Below are 19,485 nucleotides of genomic sequence, written 5' to 3' on the forward strand. Positions count from 1 at the left end.
CGCAAGTTAAAAGTGGGCCAACTTGAACCAAAAAAAAGTCCATAAACAATTTATTTGAATTACATATCAAGCAGAGTCACTTTTTAAGCATACAAAATGTTTTCGTCAGGGTAAGCTTCATACAAATTTTAATTTGTCTGATGACACCAACAAGTTATTCTACTAATGTATTCAGAACCACCTTTAATTACACATGCCATAGATTAAAATAGGGTGAATCATGGGGGGGGAATTCAGGTATAGAGTACTGACCAGAATATCTGAGTTCACACATAAGAACAAAGCAAACAGTCACCTCATGATGGTTGAGGCAGGGTGGATAATATTTCACAACAATGTGACTCCTCCAGCCTTTCCACCTGCCACTACGCATGACCACATGGTGTTAACACTCATCATATTCAATGGGACCAACTTGTTCTGAATAAACCTATGAGTTTCAACCTTGTATGATCGACGACCATACAAATACAAAAAAAACTAGTCCTTGATGAATATCCACAGTCGAGCGGCTACTGTTTCTTGGCTTTTTTCTGCTTCTTCTGAGCCTTGCTGGCGTCTTCGTGGGCCTTTCTCTTCGCCGTCAGCTTGTTAACCTGCGAGGGGAAAGTAGATCGAGTTAATGAACAGCGCAGTAAATCGAGAATTCATGAGTGTGCAACCAAGGTCACATGCTCTCTAAAAGGGCTATTGTTTTAGTGTGCAAGGTTTCCAGGGCCTGGCTATTCAAACCCTGTTAATCATTAGCCCTACAGCTCAATAGGGAGGTACAAGGCACAAAGATAGCAGCCTAGTGGAAAGTACACTGCCAGTTTTCCCAAAATGCCAGGCCTGATCCTCTACCTCCATGTATATTAATATGACTGTGAGACAAGCTGTTCCCGAGGCAAATGTACTAATGGGTCTGACACGGTGATGTGCTGCGTCTGTCCATCGTGCCGTTCAAGCATTTGCCCCCTTACTGACTTTCTCCATTTTTGACACTAATTGTTAGACCTTCAACTAAAACTTAACATTAGATAAAGGAAACATGAGTGAACAAATAACAAAATGTGTTACTTATTTCATTTATTTAATAAACAAATTTAAGAAGGAACCAATGCCCGTGTGAACAAGTAATTACCCCCTTACGCTCGTGTGGTTCCGGAGTTAATCTGGGTTTGTTGTTGTTGCATAAACTACTCGTTTTAGGTCCTGCCACAACAGCTCAAATCGGGTTTAGGTCTGGACTTCGACTTTGCCATTCAAACTTGAAATGTGTAGCTTTACAGCCATTCTGATGTAGACTTGCTTGTGTGTTTTGGATCATTGTCTTGATTGAGATGTGGCAGGACCTGAAACGTGCATTTTACGCTCAAAAACACCAAATGTCGCTGAGTTAAAGAAGCTCTGCATGGAAGAGTGGGCCAAAATCCCTTCACAGTGACGTGAGAGACTAATCAACAACTAGAGGAAGTGTTTGGTTGGAGTCATTGCAGCTGAAGGTGGCACAACCAGTATTGAGTGTAATGGGACAATTACTTTATCACAGAGGTGCATTGGGTATTACATCACTTTAAAACATCATACTTTTTTTTTTTTTAACTCAAATGTTTGTGTTATTCCCTCAGGTTTATCTAATATTAGGTTTTGGTTGAAGATCTGAAAAATATGCTAAAATAGAGAAAATCAGAAAGGGGGAAAATACTTTTTCACAGCACTGTATCTATGTAAATATCTATTTCCATCGACAGGCAACGGGACGCAGTGATGACATGTGAAGTGCTATGTCGGTTTGGCCGGCGCGCAGCGGAGGGGACTCACCTCTCGGGTCGTCCTCTTCTTGCCAAACATGATCTTGTCGTACAGGTACTTCTCCTTCTTCTTCATCATCATGATGGCCAGACGCTTCTCCTCTGCCTTCTCCTCCTGCTCAAGCCGCACCTTGTTCCCCACGGAACCAGTTTCCCAGGGTTTCACTTTGCCGGGGGTCACCTTCACGGCCAAAGTCTGCAGGGACAGGAGAGAAAAGATACATCTATGGGTGTGTCCAAAATGGCACTCTATAGTGCACTACGCCTTACGATAATGTTTTATGTTAGATGAAACAGGCCATTCAGATGGTAAAACTGTAAAGCAGGATTCATCTCGATTCAGCCACGGGATGATTCTTGAGTGGAAGGTCGGGAACATAATTCTAAATAATTTTTAGACTGCAAATTGACATATTTGACTAAAACAATTTCAAAACCTTGCTTAAATTTCTATATGATCAAATATCTCCCTCTATTATGTGAGAATATTATTTATTATAAAAAAATATATTCAAAATTAAAACCACTTGTAGCAGACTTTAAATGTATATATTTTGTTGAAAACTTGGGGGAGGCAGATCAAATCACCCGAGGCCAAATTCGGCCCGTGGGCCACCAGTTGGGGAACCCTGGTGTAGAGACTGCTAGGATTCTCTCACCTTGCCCTGGGCTCGCGTATCCTCCATCTTCTTCAGATTCTTCTCCTCGGTCAACTCTTCATCGTCCACATCGTCATCCTCTTCTTCGTCTTCATCCTCTTCATCCTCCTCCTCTTCTTCATCCTCTTCTTGTACTGATATTTAAAAAAGAAAAAATGGTTGAACATTTTAGTTGAACGCAACATACATCATGCAGGTGCAGAAACATGTGAAGCAGAGAGGGATACAAAGTATATTGAAATCAGGCGTATCCACACAGGTGTGGTTCCTAAATTAATTAAGGAATTACAATCCCAATCTCATGTATAAAAATGCTCAGCAGGCCATTATTTTGGCCACCATGGCTATGCCCCAATAGGATGACAATGCCCCCATCCACAAAATTGGCTGTTCCAAGTCCACAACAATGCTTAAACCACATCAGGAGACCTCGAGGGTAAAAATCGAAGAAATGGGGATTAAAATGAGCACCAGCCAGAGACCGTTGTTTGGTTAGTGATGTTTCTGTAGCGCTCATGTGATTACAGAGTTTGCTAAACAAATGGCCACTGGATTGATGCAAATAATCATATTCTGCCAGGTAGGCATAGGCTACTTTTTAGTAAACATTTAATTAAGAAGGTTTTTAGGAAAGTCTTTCCATCTACCATAAGACGGTTGTCATTACATTAGCCTCATCGCTAACGGCTACAAAAAGTGGTAGACAAACGCGCAGACAGACGAGTATTCCTGTGCCGTTGCCTCTTCAGAATGTTCAGAAAGGAAAATACAAATCACTGATGCATTTTTGTTCATGTCTTATGATAATAATATTGTGCAAATTAATGCATTTTCTAATAAGCTCAATACATTTACTCGATTTCTTTCGTTCAACAATTTATTCAGTTTTAAAATCTGGTTTCGATCTGCAATGCAGATTTTATAGGGCCCTACGAGTAATCACTGAATGGTTGGATGAGCATGAAAATTATGTAAACCATATGCCATCTCAGTCACCAGATCTCAACACAATTGAACACTTACGGGAGATTCTAGAGCGGCGCCTGAGACAGTTTTCCACTTCAAAACACCAAATGATGTAATCTCTTGTGGAAGAACAGTGTCACATCCCTCCCATAGAGTTCCAGATACTTGTAGAATCTATGCCAAGGTGCATTGAAACAATGAGCCCAAAGCCCTATTAACTTCTCTAGGGTAGGGGGCAGTATTTTGACATCCGGATGAAAAGGCGTGCCCAAATTAAACTGCCTGCTACTCAGGCTCAGAATGTAGGAAATGCATATTATTAGTAGATTTGGATAGAAAACACTCTGAAGTTTCTAAAACCGTTTGAATGATATCTGTGAGTATAACAGAACTCATATGGCAGGCAAAAACCTGCGAAAAATCCAACCAGGAAGTGTGGAAATCTGAGGTTTGTAGTTTTTCAAGTGATTGCCTATACAGTGACTTAGAGTTAATTTTGCACTTCCTAAGGCTTCCACTAGATGTCAACAGTCTTTAGAACATTGTTTCACGCTTCTACTGTGAATATGGATAGAATAAGAGCTTCTGGAAGTAGATGAGTGAGAAAATGACATGAGCACAGAGGCGCGCGTTCACGTGGGAGTTAGCCGTGTTCCTTTTCTTTTCTGAAGACATTGGAATTGTCCGGTTGGAATATTATGGAAGATTTATGTTAAGACACTATGTTGCAATGTCTTTTATTTTGGCGGTTAACTGTAGGTTGCACCCTATTCCCTCTACAGTGCACTACTTTTGACCAGAGTCTAGCTCTGCTCTTACCGGGCTTCTCCCCGCGCTGCAGGGCCATGAGCTTTAACTTCTCCGGGGGCACGTAGTCGCCGTCCTTCTCCTCCACGAAGGGCGAGAGGTGGGGCGGCAGCATCGTCCCCAGGAAGTAGTCCTCAACGGGCAGGCGCATCTTGGCGTTGACTGAGTCAAACACCCACTGGGGCTGGATGTAGTACCTGGAGCAGGACACGACCACCAGACACACGGTTACAGTTACACACCTGCCTGCCTCCTTTACGACCCAAGGTTTCTACACAGATATGGATCAAACTGGGTTCAAATAATAGCCGTCTTCCTTCAAATACTTTAAGCTCTTGATCCAGACGGTCTGGAGTGCCAGATGGGCGGAGTTTGCACCTATGGGACTATTCCATTGTGCCAGGTGGGCTCCATTGGGAAATGTATACAGTCAGTCAACCCAACCCACCTTTGAATGTAACATTTAAACATTCCTAAAAGATTTGAGACCATTCACACATTGGCACGGTGAGGTTGTGATCACAACAGCTGAAGACAAAAGGTCTGGACAGGGTTAGCAGGCCCATAGTGTCGGCATTATGTACCCTGTTTAAAGCTAAGCTCTACAAAGAGCGATAACGGGGACAAGAACTGTCACACGTGGCTCTGCCCACAGACTCCACCCCCTGGAAGCCCTGGATAACAGGGGCCTTTGAGCGGCCAGAGCAGGAAGAGCCCCTTTGAAAGGGGGCATTGTGGGGATGAGCTGAGCCCATCTCTGAGGGGGGACTGAAGGAAGGAGAAGGAAACCCCCCAACCAGAGCAACAGTTAGCAGCCGGGCAACAAAACACTTGTGTCTGTAAATAGCCCTGGCTGAAATAAAATCTGGTGATTTGAACGAGGGGCGTGGGTTGTATTTTTTCCCAAAGATCATTCATGCAAAGATTTTGAATGAATGGCAAGACATTGGCAACGACTGTAATGACTGCAGATAAAGTTATATGAACCGTCGGGTTCCCTTCACCTGTTGATGTACTGCTTGTCCATGTCAGGCCTGTCTACAATCTGATGAGTGATTGTCTCGTCGGTCACTTCATAGGTGCCACCGATGCAGAGGGACTTGTCCCAGGACACCTCGGCACCAAAACACCTGGCAGACAGAGAGGGATGGAGATAAAAAAAATAAAATAAAAAAATTGTTCACTTCATGGTGCATCAAAGCTCCCCTTTGAGGTGCGGTGTGGCATGGAAACCATCCCCAAAAGCTTTGGCTTGCTTTTACTTCCCAGGGTGCCATAATGTCTGTGGCGGTGGGCTGGTTCTCACCTCAGGATAAAAGCCAATGACTCTCTGGGAACTTCCCTGTTCAGGAAGAACTTGAGCCCCTCAAAAAGCCTTTTCTGGGCCTCCTGCTCTTTCTGCTCCTTCTCTCTGGCCTGCATATTCTCCTGGTCCTCCTGAAGACAGACAGACGGTGTGGGTGAAAGGAGACAGGAAAAGCTTTTAGAAGGGTACACAGGCAGTTAGTGGGATGGTTTGGTTGCATCATGTTGTTTATAAAACAGCTTGTAGCCATAGTGGAGTGCTGCCCAGTCTAACACTGCTAATGAGGTGAATCCACCAGGGAAAAACGTGAGCCTCTCTCTGTAGACACACTGATTTTCAGAGTGTTCCCTGTATGTTTGGCCTTTCTGTGAGCAATTAGTTCAATCAGCTATTTTTATCCCATCTTCAAATTGCCTAACAATGATTTACAAAGAACATCAACGTCAAATACCGACGACGACTTTTGTATCGGAACTATCGACTTATTGACGAGGGTGCGCTACAAATAGTTCCTCCACCCACAAAGATTTGGGAAAGAAAGGGCTTTCTAAACAGAAGGAATGAACGGTGAACGTGGGAGGCATTGGTCATAACACACTCCCGACCACCTGGTAGATAGTTGATTCAGTGTCTCCTTACCTCCTCGGTAGGGAAATTGTCCAGCTGGTTCTCCTCCTCCTCTACGGTGGCGACCACCCGTGCCAGGCTGGCACTCAGGGCTGATAGTTTCTGTTTAGCGCATGAAACTCACAGGTTCAGTTTACACACAGCTTAAAAACACATTTCTACTGATAAGAGTACCATCAAGGACGGGCTGGTAGCCCAGATCAATAAAGAGGGATGTCGTCCTGTCCGACATATACAGGAATCCTCAAGTTAATATTTAGTTTACTCATTGATTTGTACCAATCCATAACAGTGATGAAAAGGCCCACCTCCAAGTAGCTCTCTGAGTCCATAGCGTAGTCCTCCTCGTGCTCTGCCTTCAGCTCCGACTCAGCTTTGCTGTCCAGCTGGAGAGATGGGTGGAGTTAGCAACAGCGCAGACAGACAACTAGCAGGCCAACAATCTCTGTATACTACAAGACAATATAATGTTCATCGACAAAAAGAACATGGTTACAAAAAGGCGCCGCTTGTGACGCGAGATAGCTGAAATGGTTCTCCGGGATCGTATTCATTAGGGCACACCGTAGCAAAATGTTTTGCAACGGAAAACAAAAACAAGCATTTCTTATTTGACTTCCGTTAGCCCCGCCCGGTTTCAGTCCGTTTTCTTCCGCTTGTTGCGTAATGAACACGATGCAAGTTAAGGCCAGGTACTGGGTTACCTTGGGCGGGTAGACCAGGTTGAGGGTCTGGTAGAGGCGGAAGTTAATGAAGCCAAAGAGGGTAGTGTACATCTCTGTGAAGGTGGCCATTACTCTGTAGTCCACATCTGTCGGGTGCTGGGGGAGAAAGGATAGAATATTATGCCTGAACGCTTGCATTGTAGAGTCAATGTTAAGGAGAGCCATTGCCACGTACGCTTAGCAAGTTCCTCTAATTTACCCACAATTAACAGCATCAACTTAAATTTGCCTTGAAGCAATGTCTCACTCCATTCTCAGAAAATAATCTATAGGTTTAGTGTGAAGGAATGTGGGTCTGGGATATTTGATGTATCAGACCATACATAGTATCATTTCTATGGCCATACATCTAAACCGTAGGAAAATAAATACCGTGTGGAGATGGCCTAGTTCAAAATTCTCACATTCAATGGTAAATCAAATAAAAATAAGGAGATGTATAGAGGAAAATGATAAGTTGAATCCTAATATTCTATGGGATGCAGTGAAGGTTGTCATTTGTGCAAAACTAAAATCACACTTACAACATTCCAGAAGAACGCTACATTGGCTATATCAGAATTTGATTAAGAAGATGGAAGGTATGGAACAAAAAGAAAAGATCACTTGATCCACAACAAATTAAAGAAAGAAGAAAAATAGATGATATTCTTAGTAACAATTTATTGGAAACAGATTTCATGAGGGGGGCCGTAAAGCTACAAGACTGCTAGCTAGACGAACACACAGATATTTTGTATTTGCTAAGAAAGTAGACAAATTAAACACTGACCCATGACCATAGCCATAACCACGAGTCCGACGCAAAGGATATACTGCTTTGTCAAGACCAGGCAGTGTCAGAGGAAGGCAACAACAACAACAACAACAACACACACATACATATATATACACATACATATATATACACACACACACACACACACACACACACATACATATATATATATACACATATATACACATGTATACACATATATACATATACACATACATATATACATATACACATACACATATATATATATACACATACATATATATATAAAAATAATATACTCCAGTCAGCCAAATCATACACTGTTCTCTCTGCTACCGCATGTCAAGCGGTACTGGAGCAACAAGTCTAGGTCCAAAAGGCTTCTTAACAGCTTCTACCCCCAAGCCATAAGACTGCTGAACAATTAATCAAATGGCCACCTGGACTATTTACATTAATCCCACATCACCAACAAACTATCATGGTCCAAACACACCAAGACCGTTGTGAAGAGGAAACGATAACATCTATTGCCCTCAGGAGACTGAAAAGATTCGGCATAGGACCTCAGATCCTCAAAAGGTTTTACAGCTGCACCAGAGAGCATCCCGACTGGTTGCATCACCGCCTGGTATGGCAACTGCTCGGCCCATGACCACAAGGCACTAGAGGGTAGTGCATACGGCCCAGTATATCACTGGGGCCAAGCTTCCTGCCATCCAGGACATCTATACCAGGCAGTGTCAGAAGGAGGACCAAAAAAATTGCCAAGGGCTCCAGCCACCCAAGTCAGACTGCTGTGCGGTAGCTGGGAGAACAAGTGATACCGGAGTACCAAGTCTAGGTCAAAAAGGCTTCTTAACGGCTTCTACCCCCAAGCTATTGAACAGTTAATCACATTGTCCCAACGCCACCCCCCATTTTTACACTGCTGTTACACTGTTTTCATCCATGCATAGTCACTTTACGTCTACCTACATGTACATATTACCTCAAATACCTCGACTAACTGGTGCCACCGCACATTGTACCGGAACCCCCTGTATATAGCCTCGCTACTGTTATTTTATTGTTGCGCCGTCATTATATTTCTTTCTTTAAATTGGCATTGTTGGTTAAGGGCTTGTAAGTAAGCATTTCACTGTAAGGTATTCGGCGCATGTGACAATTTGATTTGATTTCGTTTTTACACTGCTGCTACTCGCTGCTTATTATCTATGCAGTCATTTTACCCCTACCAACATGTACAAATTACCTCGACTGACCCGTACCCCCACACATTGACTCAGTACCAGTACCCTCTGTATATACTCGTTATTTTAGTCATTTTCTTTGGTACTTTATGATTGAATTTAAAAAAAAAATTCTTAACCATTTCTTGAACTACATTGTTGGTTAAGGGCTTAAGTAAGCAATTCACGGTAAGGTCTACACCGGTTGTATTCAGCACATGTGCCACATACAATTTGATAGCACACACACATATATGCGCTATACATTTGAGAACTTACAAAAACCTGTATATGCAACCACCCACAGCAGATGAGGATATAATGAAGTAGTGTCTCAATTCTCTAAATTTGCCATTTATTGGGGGAAAACCTCAATGCTGCGCTCACGGCACCCATTACAGAGGAAGGGATAGTGAGTGCAGTTACTAGACTTAAAAACAACGTCTTCAAGGAGCGACGGATTCCTATCAGAGTGGTACAAAACCTTTGCGGAATTGACCCCATTGCTTAGCTCACCTTTCAATTGGACCTTGAATGAGGGCCTTATTCCCACATCGTGGAACGAAGCTATTATTTCAATAACCAAAGAAGGCAAAGAAATAATTATGTAATAGCTACTGCCGTGTCAACTTTAAATGTAGATTATAAACTCTATACCTCAATTATATCCAAGAGATTTGAGAAGTTCATGCCAGATATGATTGATTAAGGGTTGTCAAACAAGACAATATTAGAAGGACTTTACATTTTATCAATGCTATTCAAAAATGGGAGAAAAGTGAAGCTTTGGTTAGCCTAGATGCAGAGAAGGCTTTGATTGTGTGAATTGGACATTTCTATGCATCAAAGTCATTTATCAGAATCCGAAAGCTGGAATAAAAGGTGAATGGGAATTTGACAAAAAAGATTAATCTCAAAGGGGCACACGACAGGGTTGTTGCTTGTCGCCCACACTTTTCACCCTGCATATAGAGCCTATAGCGCAGGCAATTGGAGAGAGAGAGAACCTAGGGGTTTTCACTGTGGGAGAAGAGGAACATCATTGGACTATTTGCAGATGATGTCATAGTGTATTTGAATAACCCAGAGGCAAGTTTCCCTAAGCTGATGACTATTACAGGAACATGGTCATCATTCTGGATATAAATTGAAGGCGTTTAAAAACGCAGATCCTGACATAACTTCTCCTTCTCCAGAAATGAAGACCAAATTTGGTTTGAAGTGGAATTCCAAATCATTTAAATACTTGGGTGTGAAGATATATAAAGCGAACCTCGACCATATAAATGTAGATCAAGAGAGGCGTTTTGAGATGGTCCAAATGGATTTCAGCTCCAGAATAGAAGTATGAATATTGTACTTACTCCAATCTCTTCCGATTATAAAACCTCAAAGTCAATATAGAGTATGGGACAAACTGATATCAAGATTTATCTGGGATGGCAAAAAACCTAGGATAAGATACTACACATTGCAACTTCCCAAGGATAAAGGAGGGAGGGCACTATCCAACCTGAGAGAATATTTCTATGCAGCACAATTCAAATCCATAGTTTAATGGTGTGATCAAAGTTACTGTGCAATATGGAAGGATATAGAGAAGAGCATAACGGGAAAGCCAACCCAAACGTGGGTGGGAGATAGGGAACCATTTAAGCCCATGGAGGACATATTGGACCCAATAACAACATTCAAGTTAGATATTTGATATGGTCTGGAAACACAAATTGGAGAAGAATTATGATGAGATGTGCATATGATGTCAAATTTAAATCTGGCACATATGATCAGAGTTTTAAACAATGGGTTAATCAGGGTATAACAGCATTGTGTACCACTGTTGAGAATGGGAAGACTGAGTTTTCAGGATCTAAAGACAACATACAAAACCAGGATTTTTGAGATACTTACAGTTAAATGGATTACTATATCAAAGGAACTAAAGCATATAAACTCACCCATGGACTAAAATGGAGTTTAGAGAGCAATTAGTAAAGCATATAAGGCAAGTAAATTTAGGGTAATCTCAGTATTGTACCACGACTTGATAGAAAGTAAAGAAAACTCAATGTTGTAGATCAAGGATATTTTTGAAAAATGAATCCACTTTAATCTCAGAAGATGAGTGGAAGAACGTGTACAACAGGCAACCACTAATTCAAGAATATGGACAGAGTTACGTTGGAAGAACCTGACTTGATTCTTTATTACAGCTAAAATTAAGAGTAAACTTTGTACGCAACAAATGTGTTGGAGAATGTGTGGACACGTGGGAGCTAACCACCATCATATCTTCTGGAAATGCAAAAAAAAGTGTGTTTTGGGATAATGTGTGTTCTACTATTAAAAGACATCCTGGGCTATGGTGTGCCTATGACTTTCTGTTGTCTACCTAGGAAATGTAGAGGATGAAATAAGTGCATGTGAATAGTATATGATTAGGAACCTCCTTGCAGCTAGTAAGAAAGCTATAACCAAAAAAAGGGTATAAATTAGATCCTCCCAAACTATATGATTGGTTAGCCATTATACAATAAATCTATATGGAAAAGATATCTTATTTGTTAAGAAATAAGGGAAAACGAGTTTGAGGCCAGATGGGAGAAATGGATACGGTTTGAGGCTCAGTAATGGGACATTAATTACTAAAATGTGGTTATGACAACTGTATGTACGTTGTGATGGGAATATTGTACACAATGTATCCCTGAACCCCGGTCTTTTGCATTTGTTTTGTATACATTTTTCTATGGTGAATTTCTGTACATTAGTGGGAAAATCTATAAAAATCTGAAGTATAAAAGCAAAAAAAGATGGCTTTTTGAGCTGCTGTGATGTGACTCAGCACTTACGTCATGGGCAAACTGGTAGGGTACGAGCCAGGTGATGAGCTGTCCAAGGACCTCTGCCTGATAGTAAATCCCCTTGATGGAGAGGAAAACCTGCCAGGGAAAGCAAAACAATGTCAAGTGTACTACGGAATACCAGTAATTCTCTTTTCTAAAGAGCATGTATCTCATTCAGACGAAGTCAATGTTAACTAACCACTCCAAAATTGCTTTCACAACACTTAATAGGCTAACACTGCTAAGTCTAAGTACACTGAACAAAAATATAAAAAAACGGCAAGTGTTGGTCCCATGTGTCATGAGCTAATTTATTTTTTATTTTGGGCACAAATTTGTTTACGTCGCCGTTGGTGGGCATTTCTCCTTTGCCAAGATAATCCATCCACCTGACAGGTGTGGCATATCAAGAAGCTGATTAAACATGATCATTACACAGGTGCACCTCGGGCTGTGGACAATAAAAGCCACTTTAAAATGTGCAGTTGTGTCAACCAACACAATGGCACATATGTCTCAAATTGAGGGAGCGTGCAATTGGCATGCTGACTGCAGGAATGTCCACCAGCGCTGCTGCCAGATCATCTAATGTTCATTTCTCTACCATAAGCTGCCGCCACTGTCGTTTTAGAGAATTTGGCAGTACGTCCAACCAGCCTCACAACACCAGACCACGTGTAACCACACCAGCCCAGGACCTCCACATCCAGCTTCTTCACCTGCAGGATCATTTGAGGAGGGGTTGGAGAGGTCCTGAGGAGTGTGTGTGTAAAAACAAATTCTGATTGGCTGGGCCTGGCTCCCCAGTGGATGGGCCTAAGCCCTCCCGGGCCCACCCATGGGTGCATCCCTGTCCAGTCATGTTAAATCCATTGATTAAGGCCTAATGAATATCTTTGAATTGACCGATTTCCTTTTATGAAGTGTAACTCAGTAAAATCTTTGAAATTGCTGCATGTTGCATTTATATTTTTGTTCAGTACATACAGTGCATTCGGAAAGCATTCAAACCCCTTGAATTTTTCAACATTTTATTACATTACAGCCCTATTCAAAAATGTATTCAATACATTTTTTTCCTTCATCAAACTACACACAATACCCCATAATGACAAAGCGTAAGCAGGTTTTTGAAAATGTTTGTAAAAGTATTAAAAATAAAAAACAGATACCTTATTTACATAATTACTCAGACCCTTTGCTATGAGGCTCAAAATTGGGCTCCGGTGCATCCTGTTTCCATTGATCATCCTTGAGATGTTTCTACAACATGATTGGAGTCCACCTGTGGTAAATTCAATTGATTGGACATGATTTGGAAAGGCACACACCTGTCTGTCTGTATAAGGTCCCACAGTTGACAGTGCATGTCAGAGCAAAAACCAAGCCATGAGGTTGAAGGAATTGCCCGTAGAGCTCCGAGACAGGATTGTGTCAAGGCACCAATCTAGGGAAAAACAACCCCCAAAAACTCTACAGCATTGAAAGTCCAAAGGCACCTAAAGACTCTCGAGAAACAAGATTCTCTGGTCGGATGAAACCAAGCTTGAGCTCTTTGGCCTGAATGCCTAGCGTCACGCCTGGAGGAAACCTGGCACTATCCCTACGGTGAAGCATGGTGGTTCAGCATCATGCTGTGGGGATGTTTTTCAGCGGCAGGAACTGGGAGACTAGTCAGGATTGAGTGAAAAATGACAGGAGCAAAGTTCAGCGTGATCCTTGATGAAAACCTGCTCCGGAGTGCTCAGGACCTCAGACTGGGGCGAAGGTTCACCTTCAAACAAGACAATGACCCTAAGCACACAGCCAAAACAATGCAGGAGTGGTTTCAGGACAAGTCTCTGAATGTCCTTGAGTGGCCTAGCCAAAGCCTGGAGAGACCTGAAAATAGCTTTGCAGCAACGCTCCCCATCCAACCTGACAGAGCTTGAGAGGATCTGCAGAGAAGAATTGGAGAAACTCCCCAAATACAGGTGTACCAAGCTTGTAGCTTCATACCGAAGTAGACTCGAGGCTGTAATCGCTGCCAAAGGTGTTTCAACAAAGTACTGAGTAAAGGGTCTGAATATGATATTTCCTTTTATTTATTTTTTGATAATGTTTTTGCTGTGTCATTATGTATTGTCTGTAGATTGAGGGGGAAAAAATTATTTAATCAATTTTAGAATAAGTCTAACGTACATTTTTTTTTTTACAAAGTCAAGGGGTCTGAATACTTCAAATGCACTGTATACCCAATTGTCATGACTTAAATCCACTTCAGAGGCTATTGTACCTGTAACAGTATCATGACTTAAATCAAGCAATCATGCCTACATTCATTTTCATTGAGGACCAACTATTTATGTTAGTGAGGACACATCTGGAGTCTCGTCCTTCTTACCTTCCTGAGAGAGCGAGATGCGACTACGTAGTTCATCCACTCCACAGTGAGGCGTCGGCATAGCGTGATGGTCTGTACGTGGCACTTCCCCGTGCGGGCAAAGGTGGAGAACAGGAAGCACATGGAGAGGGCGTCGTCGATGTCACGGAGGGCATCGATGAAAGTGGGGTACCTGGCACACAAATAGACCCAGACATAACCCTCATCAGAAATGTAGGACATCCTTTACAAATGTTATGTTGACATGAGCCGTAAACAGGGCTCAACACCATAGAGATCTTGTCACTTGCCATGGCGATCTCTGTGCACGTGCAGGATTTTTATTTTTACGTAGCTGCTGCCCACTCTGCTGCATTCATAGCTTCTGCTCAGTGCTCCCACTGATGCTTCCCTCATTGATATGGAGGGGTAACGTCATGTTGTTGGTAACAGACCAACATATTATGGCAAGAACAGCTCAAATAAGCAAAGAGAAACGACAGTCCATCATGAACAGCAGCTACATAGGGTAAGGGCTGGGCGACTTGGCCAAAATGTGCTATCACGGTAGCTAAAAAATACATTTACGGTATGACTGTATTTATATTTTTGAATAATAAAAGTTATACATTTTTTATGAGTAGTGCGTGTCCCTAGGGTGGCAACACATACATTCTATGTGATTTCAATGCATCTCTATTTGATTGTTTAATACTGTTCAATTAAAACTACAACCAAAAATAATTCCCTGCATTTTCATACATTTCTGCATTTCCCGCACTCATTTGAGATCATTTCCATACTGCCATGTAGGGCTGCACGATATGGGTAAAAATAAATACATCTAGGCCATATTTTTAACCAAATGTTTCAATTGCGAAAATATCTTAAATGTTGCCCATTAAGTAATGGTTTTAAAACAATAATCATATTTTAAAAAACTATGGCACTTATATACCAAGTCCTAGACTTGAAATCATGGAAAAATACTCATTATTATAATTCTACAGTTAGAAGATAAGTGGGCACTTCGAATACAGTGTTAATTGACATGACGACAAATGAAAATGCCAGAGGAGTTATTGTGATAGGGTAAGAACCAAAGTGTTGGTCAGTGCTTCCTAGGGGACCCTATAATCTTTGGCAACATTAAAACATTATCTTAGCTACTTCATGTAGCTAACATATTTATGCTGTGCATACTCCTCTTTCATTTAGAATAAACTGTTGCGCAATCAACATGCTGATTTATGCCTACACCATCACTGGTATTATCAGGCTCTATAGCTAGCTCTGTTAAATCTGACTCAGTACATTTAGCCAGCTTACTAGCGATTAGCAGCTAACACGACTTAGCCACAATGTGCTAAGAAATGACAAAGTAGCTTTTAGCAGATAATTTAATTGTGTAATTATAGAATGATTATAGATTTATATTAAAAAGCATTGTAGTCATCAACATTGCTGCATGTGGTGCATTGGCCAGACAGACTGAACGCAAGTGTCTCATAGTCGACCAACAAAAAGGGCACTCCTTGAGTGACAGTGGGCAAGGCAAGTTCTGTGTGGAAAGTAGCATGGAGAGAGAAAGCGGAGAGAGACCTCAAGCAGCGGAGTAAACTATAACATTCAACTACAGATATAGAAGGTAAAGTAAAAACCCAAAACGGTCCATGCATCAATACCAGTATATCGTAAAATACGGTATACCGCCCAGCCCTACATAGTGTGCGTAAAATAACATGCACAGAACGTGAAAAAGTCAGTATTGGCAGTCACTGCCTATTTTCTATTCCCTGAGTGTAGAAAACATTAGGAACACTTTCCTAATATTGAGTTGCTCCCCTATTTTCCCTCAGAACAGACTCAATTCATCGGGACACGGACTCTACAAGATGTCGAAAGTTTTCCACTGGGATAGTGGCCCAGATTGATTCAAATGCTTCCAACAGTTGTGTCAAGTTGGCTGGATGTCCTTTGGGGGGTGGACCATTCTTGATATACATGGGAAACTGTTGAGCATGAAAAATCCAGAAGCGTGCAGTTCTTGACACAAACTGGTGCGTCTGGCACCTACTACTATACCCTGTTCAAAAGGCACTTAAATATTTTGTCTTGCCCTTTTACCCTCTGAATGACAAACATACACATTCCGTGTCTCAAGTTTAAAAATCCTACACTGATTGAAGTGGATTTAACAGGTGACAATACGGGATCAGCGCTTACACCTGGATTCACTGTCGTGGAAAGATCCAAATGTTCCTAATACTTTGTACATTCAGTGTATGTAATTATATGCTCAACATTGCCATCTCCTGTTTTCAGTTGGCACTGCAGTGGATTGAGACCTCACCTCTCCTTGATGATGTGGTCCAGTTTGTAGCCAGGCTTGTTATCTCTCAGTCTCTCCACCCCTGTCCATTCTGCCTTTCCATATGCCTTCCTCAGTTTACGCACAAACACCTACCAGAGACAGAAGCGGACAAGGCAGCCTTACTAGATTTGCCCCTTGATTTGAAAATAATGGACTGAAAATTCACTGTATGGTACGAAAATGTCAATAAAACAAACATGTCTATATAGTAGTCAAAACACTAGTATAAAACATTACCTTGTACTCTCTAAACTTTCGAACGATGGGCTCGTGCAGGAGGAACCGGATGTCTTTGAGCAGGTAGAACGTGCGAGGGGCCGTGGAACCCTTGTTCACCTTCTTCTTGTGCTTAGGCTCATGAGGGTAGATGCCTTTCAGAATACACAGGCGTCTGTGGAACACAGGACATAGATGCAGCGTCAATTTGGCATAGCAGAAACTAATACCAGAGGCAACCATGCGATTCCATTCACAACCAGAGTACAAGGCTGTTTATACCAGACACCACAGCGAAGAAAACGGACTGAAACAAGGAGGGCCTACAACTCACAAAACACGTATTTTCCATTGTAAAACTTTTGCTACAGTGCGTACTAATGAATACGACCCAAGTTGTGGTGGGTCAGTAGCAACGTTACCCAGTACCTGAAATCTGCCAGGCTTAGCTGCAGCTTCTTGCGGGCTTTGTTCCTTGTGATGTAGTTGGTGGCAGAGCCCCTCTCATACTGAAGACAAATGGGTTTACTGTTACTCACAAGACATGAAGACAGTAAAAGATGAGGGGTATTGGAGAAAACTGGCTTTTAGCGAGGATGTCATTCTTAGATTGTTACTACAACACGTGTAACCATACTAAACAGCAAAAAGCTTGATGCTGACAATGTTCTGCACATCTTTTATCATTATTTACTACTCTTGTCTTTTTTATTCACCAGGTGAAGATGTAACGTACTACCGTAGCAGCTAGGCTAACGTGAACTAGCTAGCATAGAAGGGTTGAAAACAATCTGAATCAACGGCATATGACTCGACCCACGTAGAACTACAATAGTTGAGTACAAAGACGTGTTTCATGCAAGCAATCTATTTTTTAAAAAAAGTGATTTTTAGCAAGATTATAGTTTTACATCTAATTAGTAACAGTTTGCTAAACATGTTCGGCCTAAAGTAAAATCATAGCCATTTAATGCTGTGCTCAGATAAACTACTGTAGCTAGCAAAATCATTGGATAATTAATTTGACAATCATACCTTCTTTTTCTGTAGACCCCCCATTTAGAAGAGATATTTTTGTGTTACTCTATAAATTACTTTTTTTAAATGGTTTTACTTCTCTAGACAATCATGTAAACACAACCACCACGAAAGAACACCGTGGCTGATGCACGTGTTGTGTGACATGCACGGAATAAACTCGCAGGACCCCGACACCTCAAGCTGTCCATTTTAAGGCCTGAATATAAAAGACCTAAATCGTAAAAGTAAATCAGTCAAATTTGGATGACCCATGTGTGTCTATCTATTCATTGGAAGTAAGTTTGATTTTGAAGACTTCATTCATAATTCATTCAAACACACACAACCAGCCAAAAGTTTGTACACACCTACTCATTCAAGGGATTTTCTTTATTTTTACTATTTTCTACATTGTACAATAATAGTGAAGACATCAAAACTATGAAACAACACATATGGAATCATGTAGTAACCAAAAAAGTGTTAAACAAATCAATATATATTTTATATTCTTCAAAGTAGCCACACTTTGCCTTGATGACAGCTTTGCACACTCTTGGCCATCTCTCAACCAGCTTCATGAGGTATTCCCCGTGAATGGATTTCTATTAACATGTGTGCCTTGTTAAAAGTACATTTATAGAATTTCTTTCCTTCTTAATGCATTTGAGCCAATCAGTTGTGTTGTGACAAGGTAGGGGTGGTATACAGAAGGTGGCCCTATTTGGTAAAAGACCAAGTCCATATTATGGCAAGAACAGCTTAAACAAGCAAAGAGAAATTACAGTCCATCATTACTTTAAGACATGAAGGTCAGTCAATACGGAACATTTCAAGAACTTTTCTTCAAGTGCAGTCGCAAAAACCATCAAGCGCTATGATGAAACTGGCTCTCATGAAGACCGCCACAGGAAAGGAAGACCCAGAGGATAAGTTCATTAGAGTTACCAGCCTCAGAAATTGCAGCCTAAATAAATGCTTCACAGAGTTCAAGTAACAAACACATCTCAACATCAACTGTTCAGAGGAGACTGTGTGAATCAGGCCTTCATTGTCGAATTGCTGCAAAGAAACCAATACTGAAGGACACCTATAATAAGAAGAGACTTGCTTGGGCCAAGAAACAAAAGCAATGGACATTAGATCAGTGGAAATCTGTTCTTTGGTCTGATGAGTCCAATAATAAAAATGTTGGTTCCAACCGCTGTGTCTTTTTGAGATGCAGAGTAGGTGAACGGATGATCTCCGCATGTGTGGTTCCCACCGTGAAGCATGGAGGAGGAGGTGCGATGGTGTGGGGTGTTTTGCTGGTGACACTGTCAGTGATGTATTTAGAATTCAAGGCACACGTAACCAGCATGGCTACCACAGCATTCTGCAGCGATACGCCATCCCATCTGGTTTGCTCTTAGTGGGACTATCATTTGTTTTTAGACAGGACACTGACCCAACACACCTCCAGCCTGTGTAAGGGCTATTTGTCCAAGAAGGAGAGTGATGGAGTGCTGCATCAGATGACCTGGCCTCCACAATCACCCAACCTCAACCCAATTGAGATGGTTTGGGATAAGTTGGACTGCAGAGTGAAGGAAAAGCAGCCAACAAGTGCTCAGCATATGTGGGAACTCCTTCAAGACTGTTGGAAAAGCATTCCAGGTGAAGCTGGTTGAGAGAATGCCAAGAGTGTGCAAAGCTGTCATCAAGGCAAAGGGTGGCTATTTGAACAATCTAAAATGTCAAATCTATTTTCTTTTGGTTACTACATGATTCCATATGTGTTATTTAATAGTTT

The 19,485-nt window shown here is 41.6% G+C and overlaps 1 protein-coding gene across 1 annotated transcript; it reads right to left on the reverse strand.

Annotated features, from left to right (window-relative positions):
- Nucleotides 1-33: 33 nt before the first annotated feature.
- Nucleotides 34-17,878, reverse strand: pes (pescadillo). Its single transcript, XM_029762236.1, has 15 exons — nt 17,709-17,878; nt 17,103-17,182; nt 16,695-16,848; nt 16,437-16,546; nt 14,105-14,276; nt 11,728-11,817; nt 6,863-6,979; nt 6,467-6,544; nt 6,171-6,260; nt 5,532-5,662; nt 5,230-5,355; nt 4,238-4,422; nt 2,453-2,586; nt 1,804-1,989; nt 34-596 (listed from the first exon to the last, which is right to left on the reverse strand). Exons 1-15 carry the CDS (start codon nt 17,730-17,732, stop codon nt 513-515), a joined length of 1,761 nt encoding a protein of 586 aa, XP_029618096.1. The 5' UTR covers nt 17,733-17,878; the 3' UTR covers nt 34-512.
- Between the last annotated feature and the right edge of the window lie 1,607 nt (nt 17,879-19,485).

This window comes from Salmo trutta, chromosome 9 (assembly GCF_901001165.1).
Source record: "Salmo trutta chromosome 9, fSalTru1.1, whole genome shotgun sequence".
NCBI lineage: Eukaryota > Metazoa > Chordata > Actinopteri > Salmoniformes > Salmonidae > Salmo > Salmo trutta.

Coding starts and splice junctions, on each gene's coding strand:
- pes (XM_029762236.1), bottom strand. CDS start 17,732: ATGGGGGGTCTACAGAAAAAGAAG. Junction 16,849..17,102: donor CTAAGCCTGGCAGATTTCAG/GTACTGGGTAAC, acceptor TGTGTTCCACAG/ACGCCTGTGTATTCTGAAAG. Junction 6,545..6,862: donor ACCTGGTCTACCCGCCCAAG/GTAACCCAGTAC, acceptor CCATCTCTCCAG/CTGGACAGCAAAGCTGAGTC.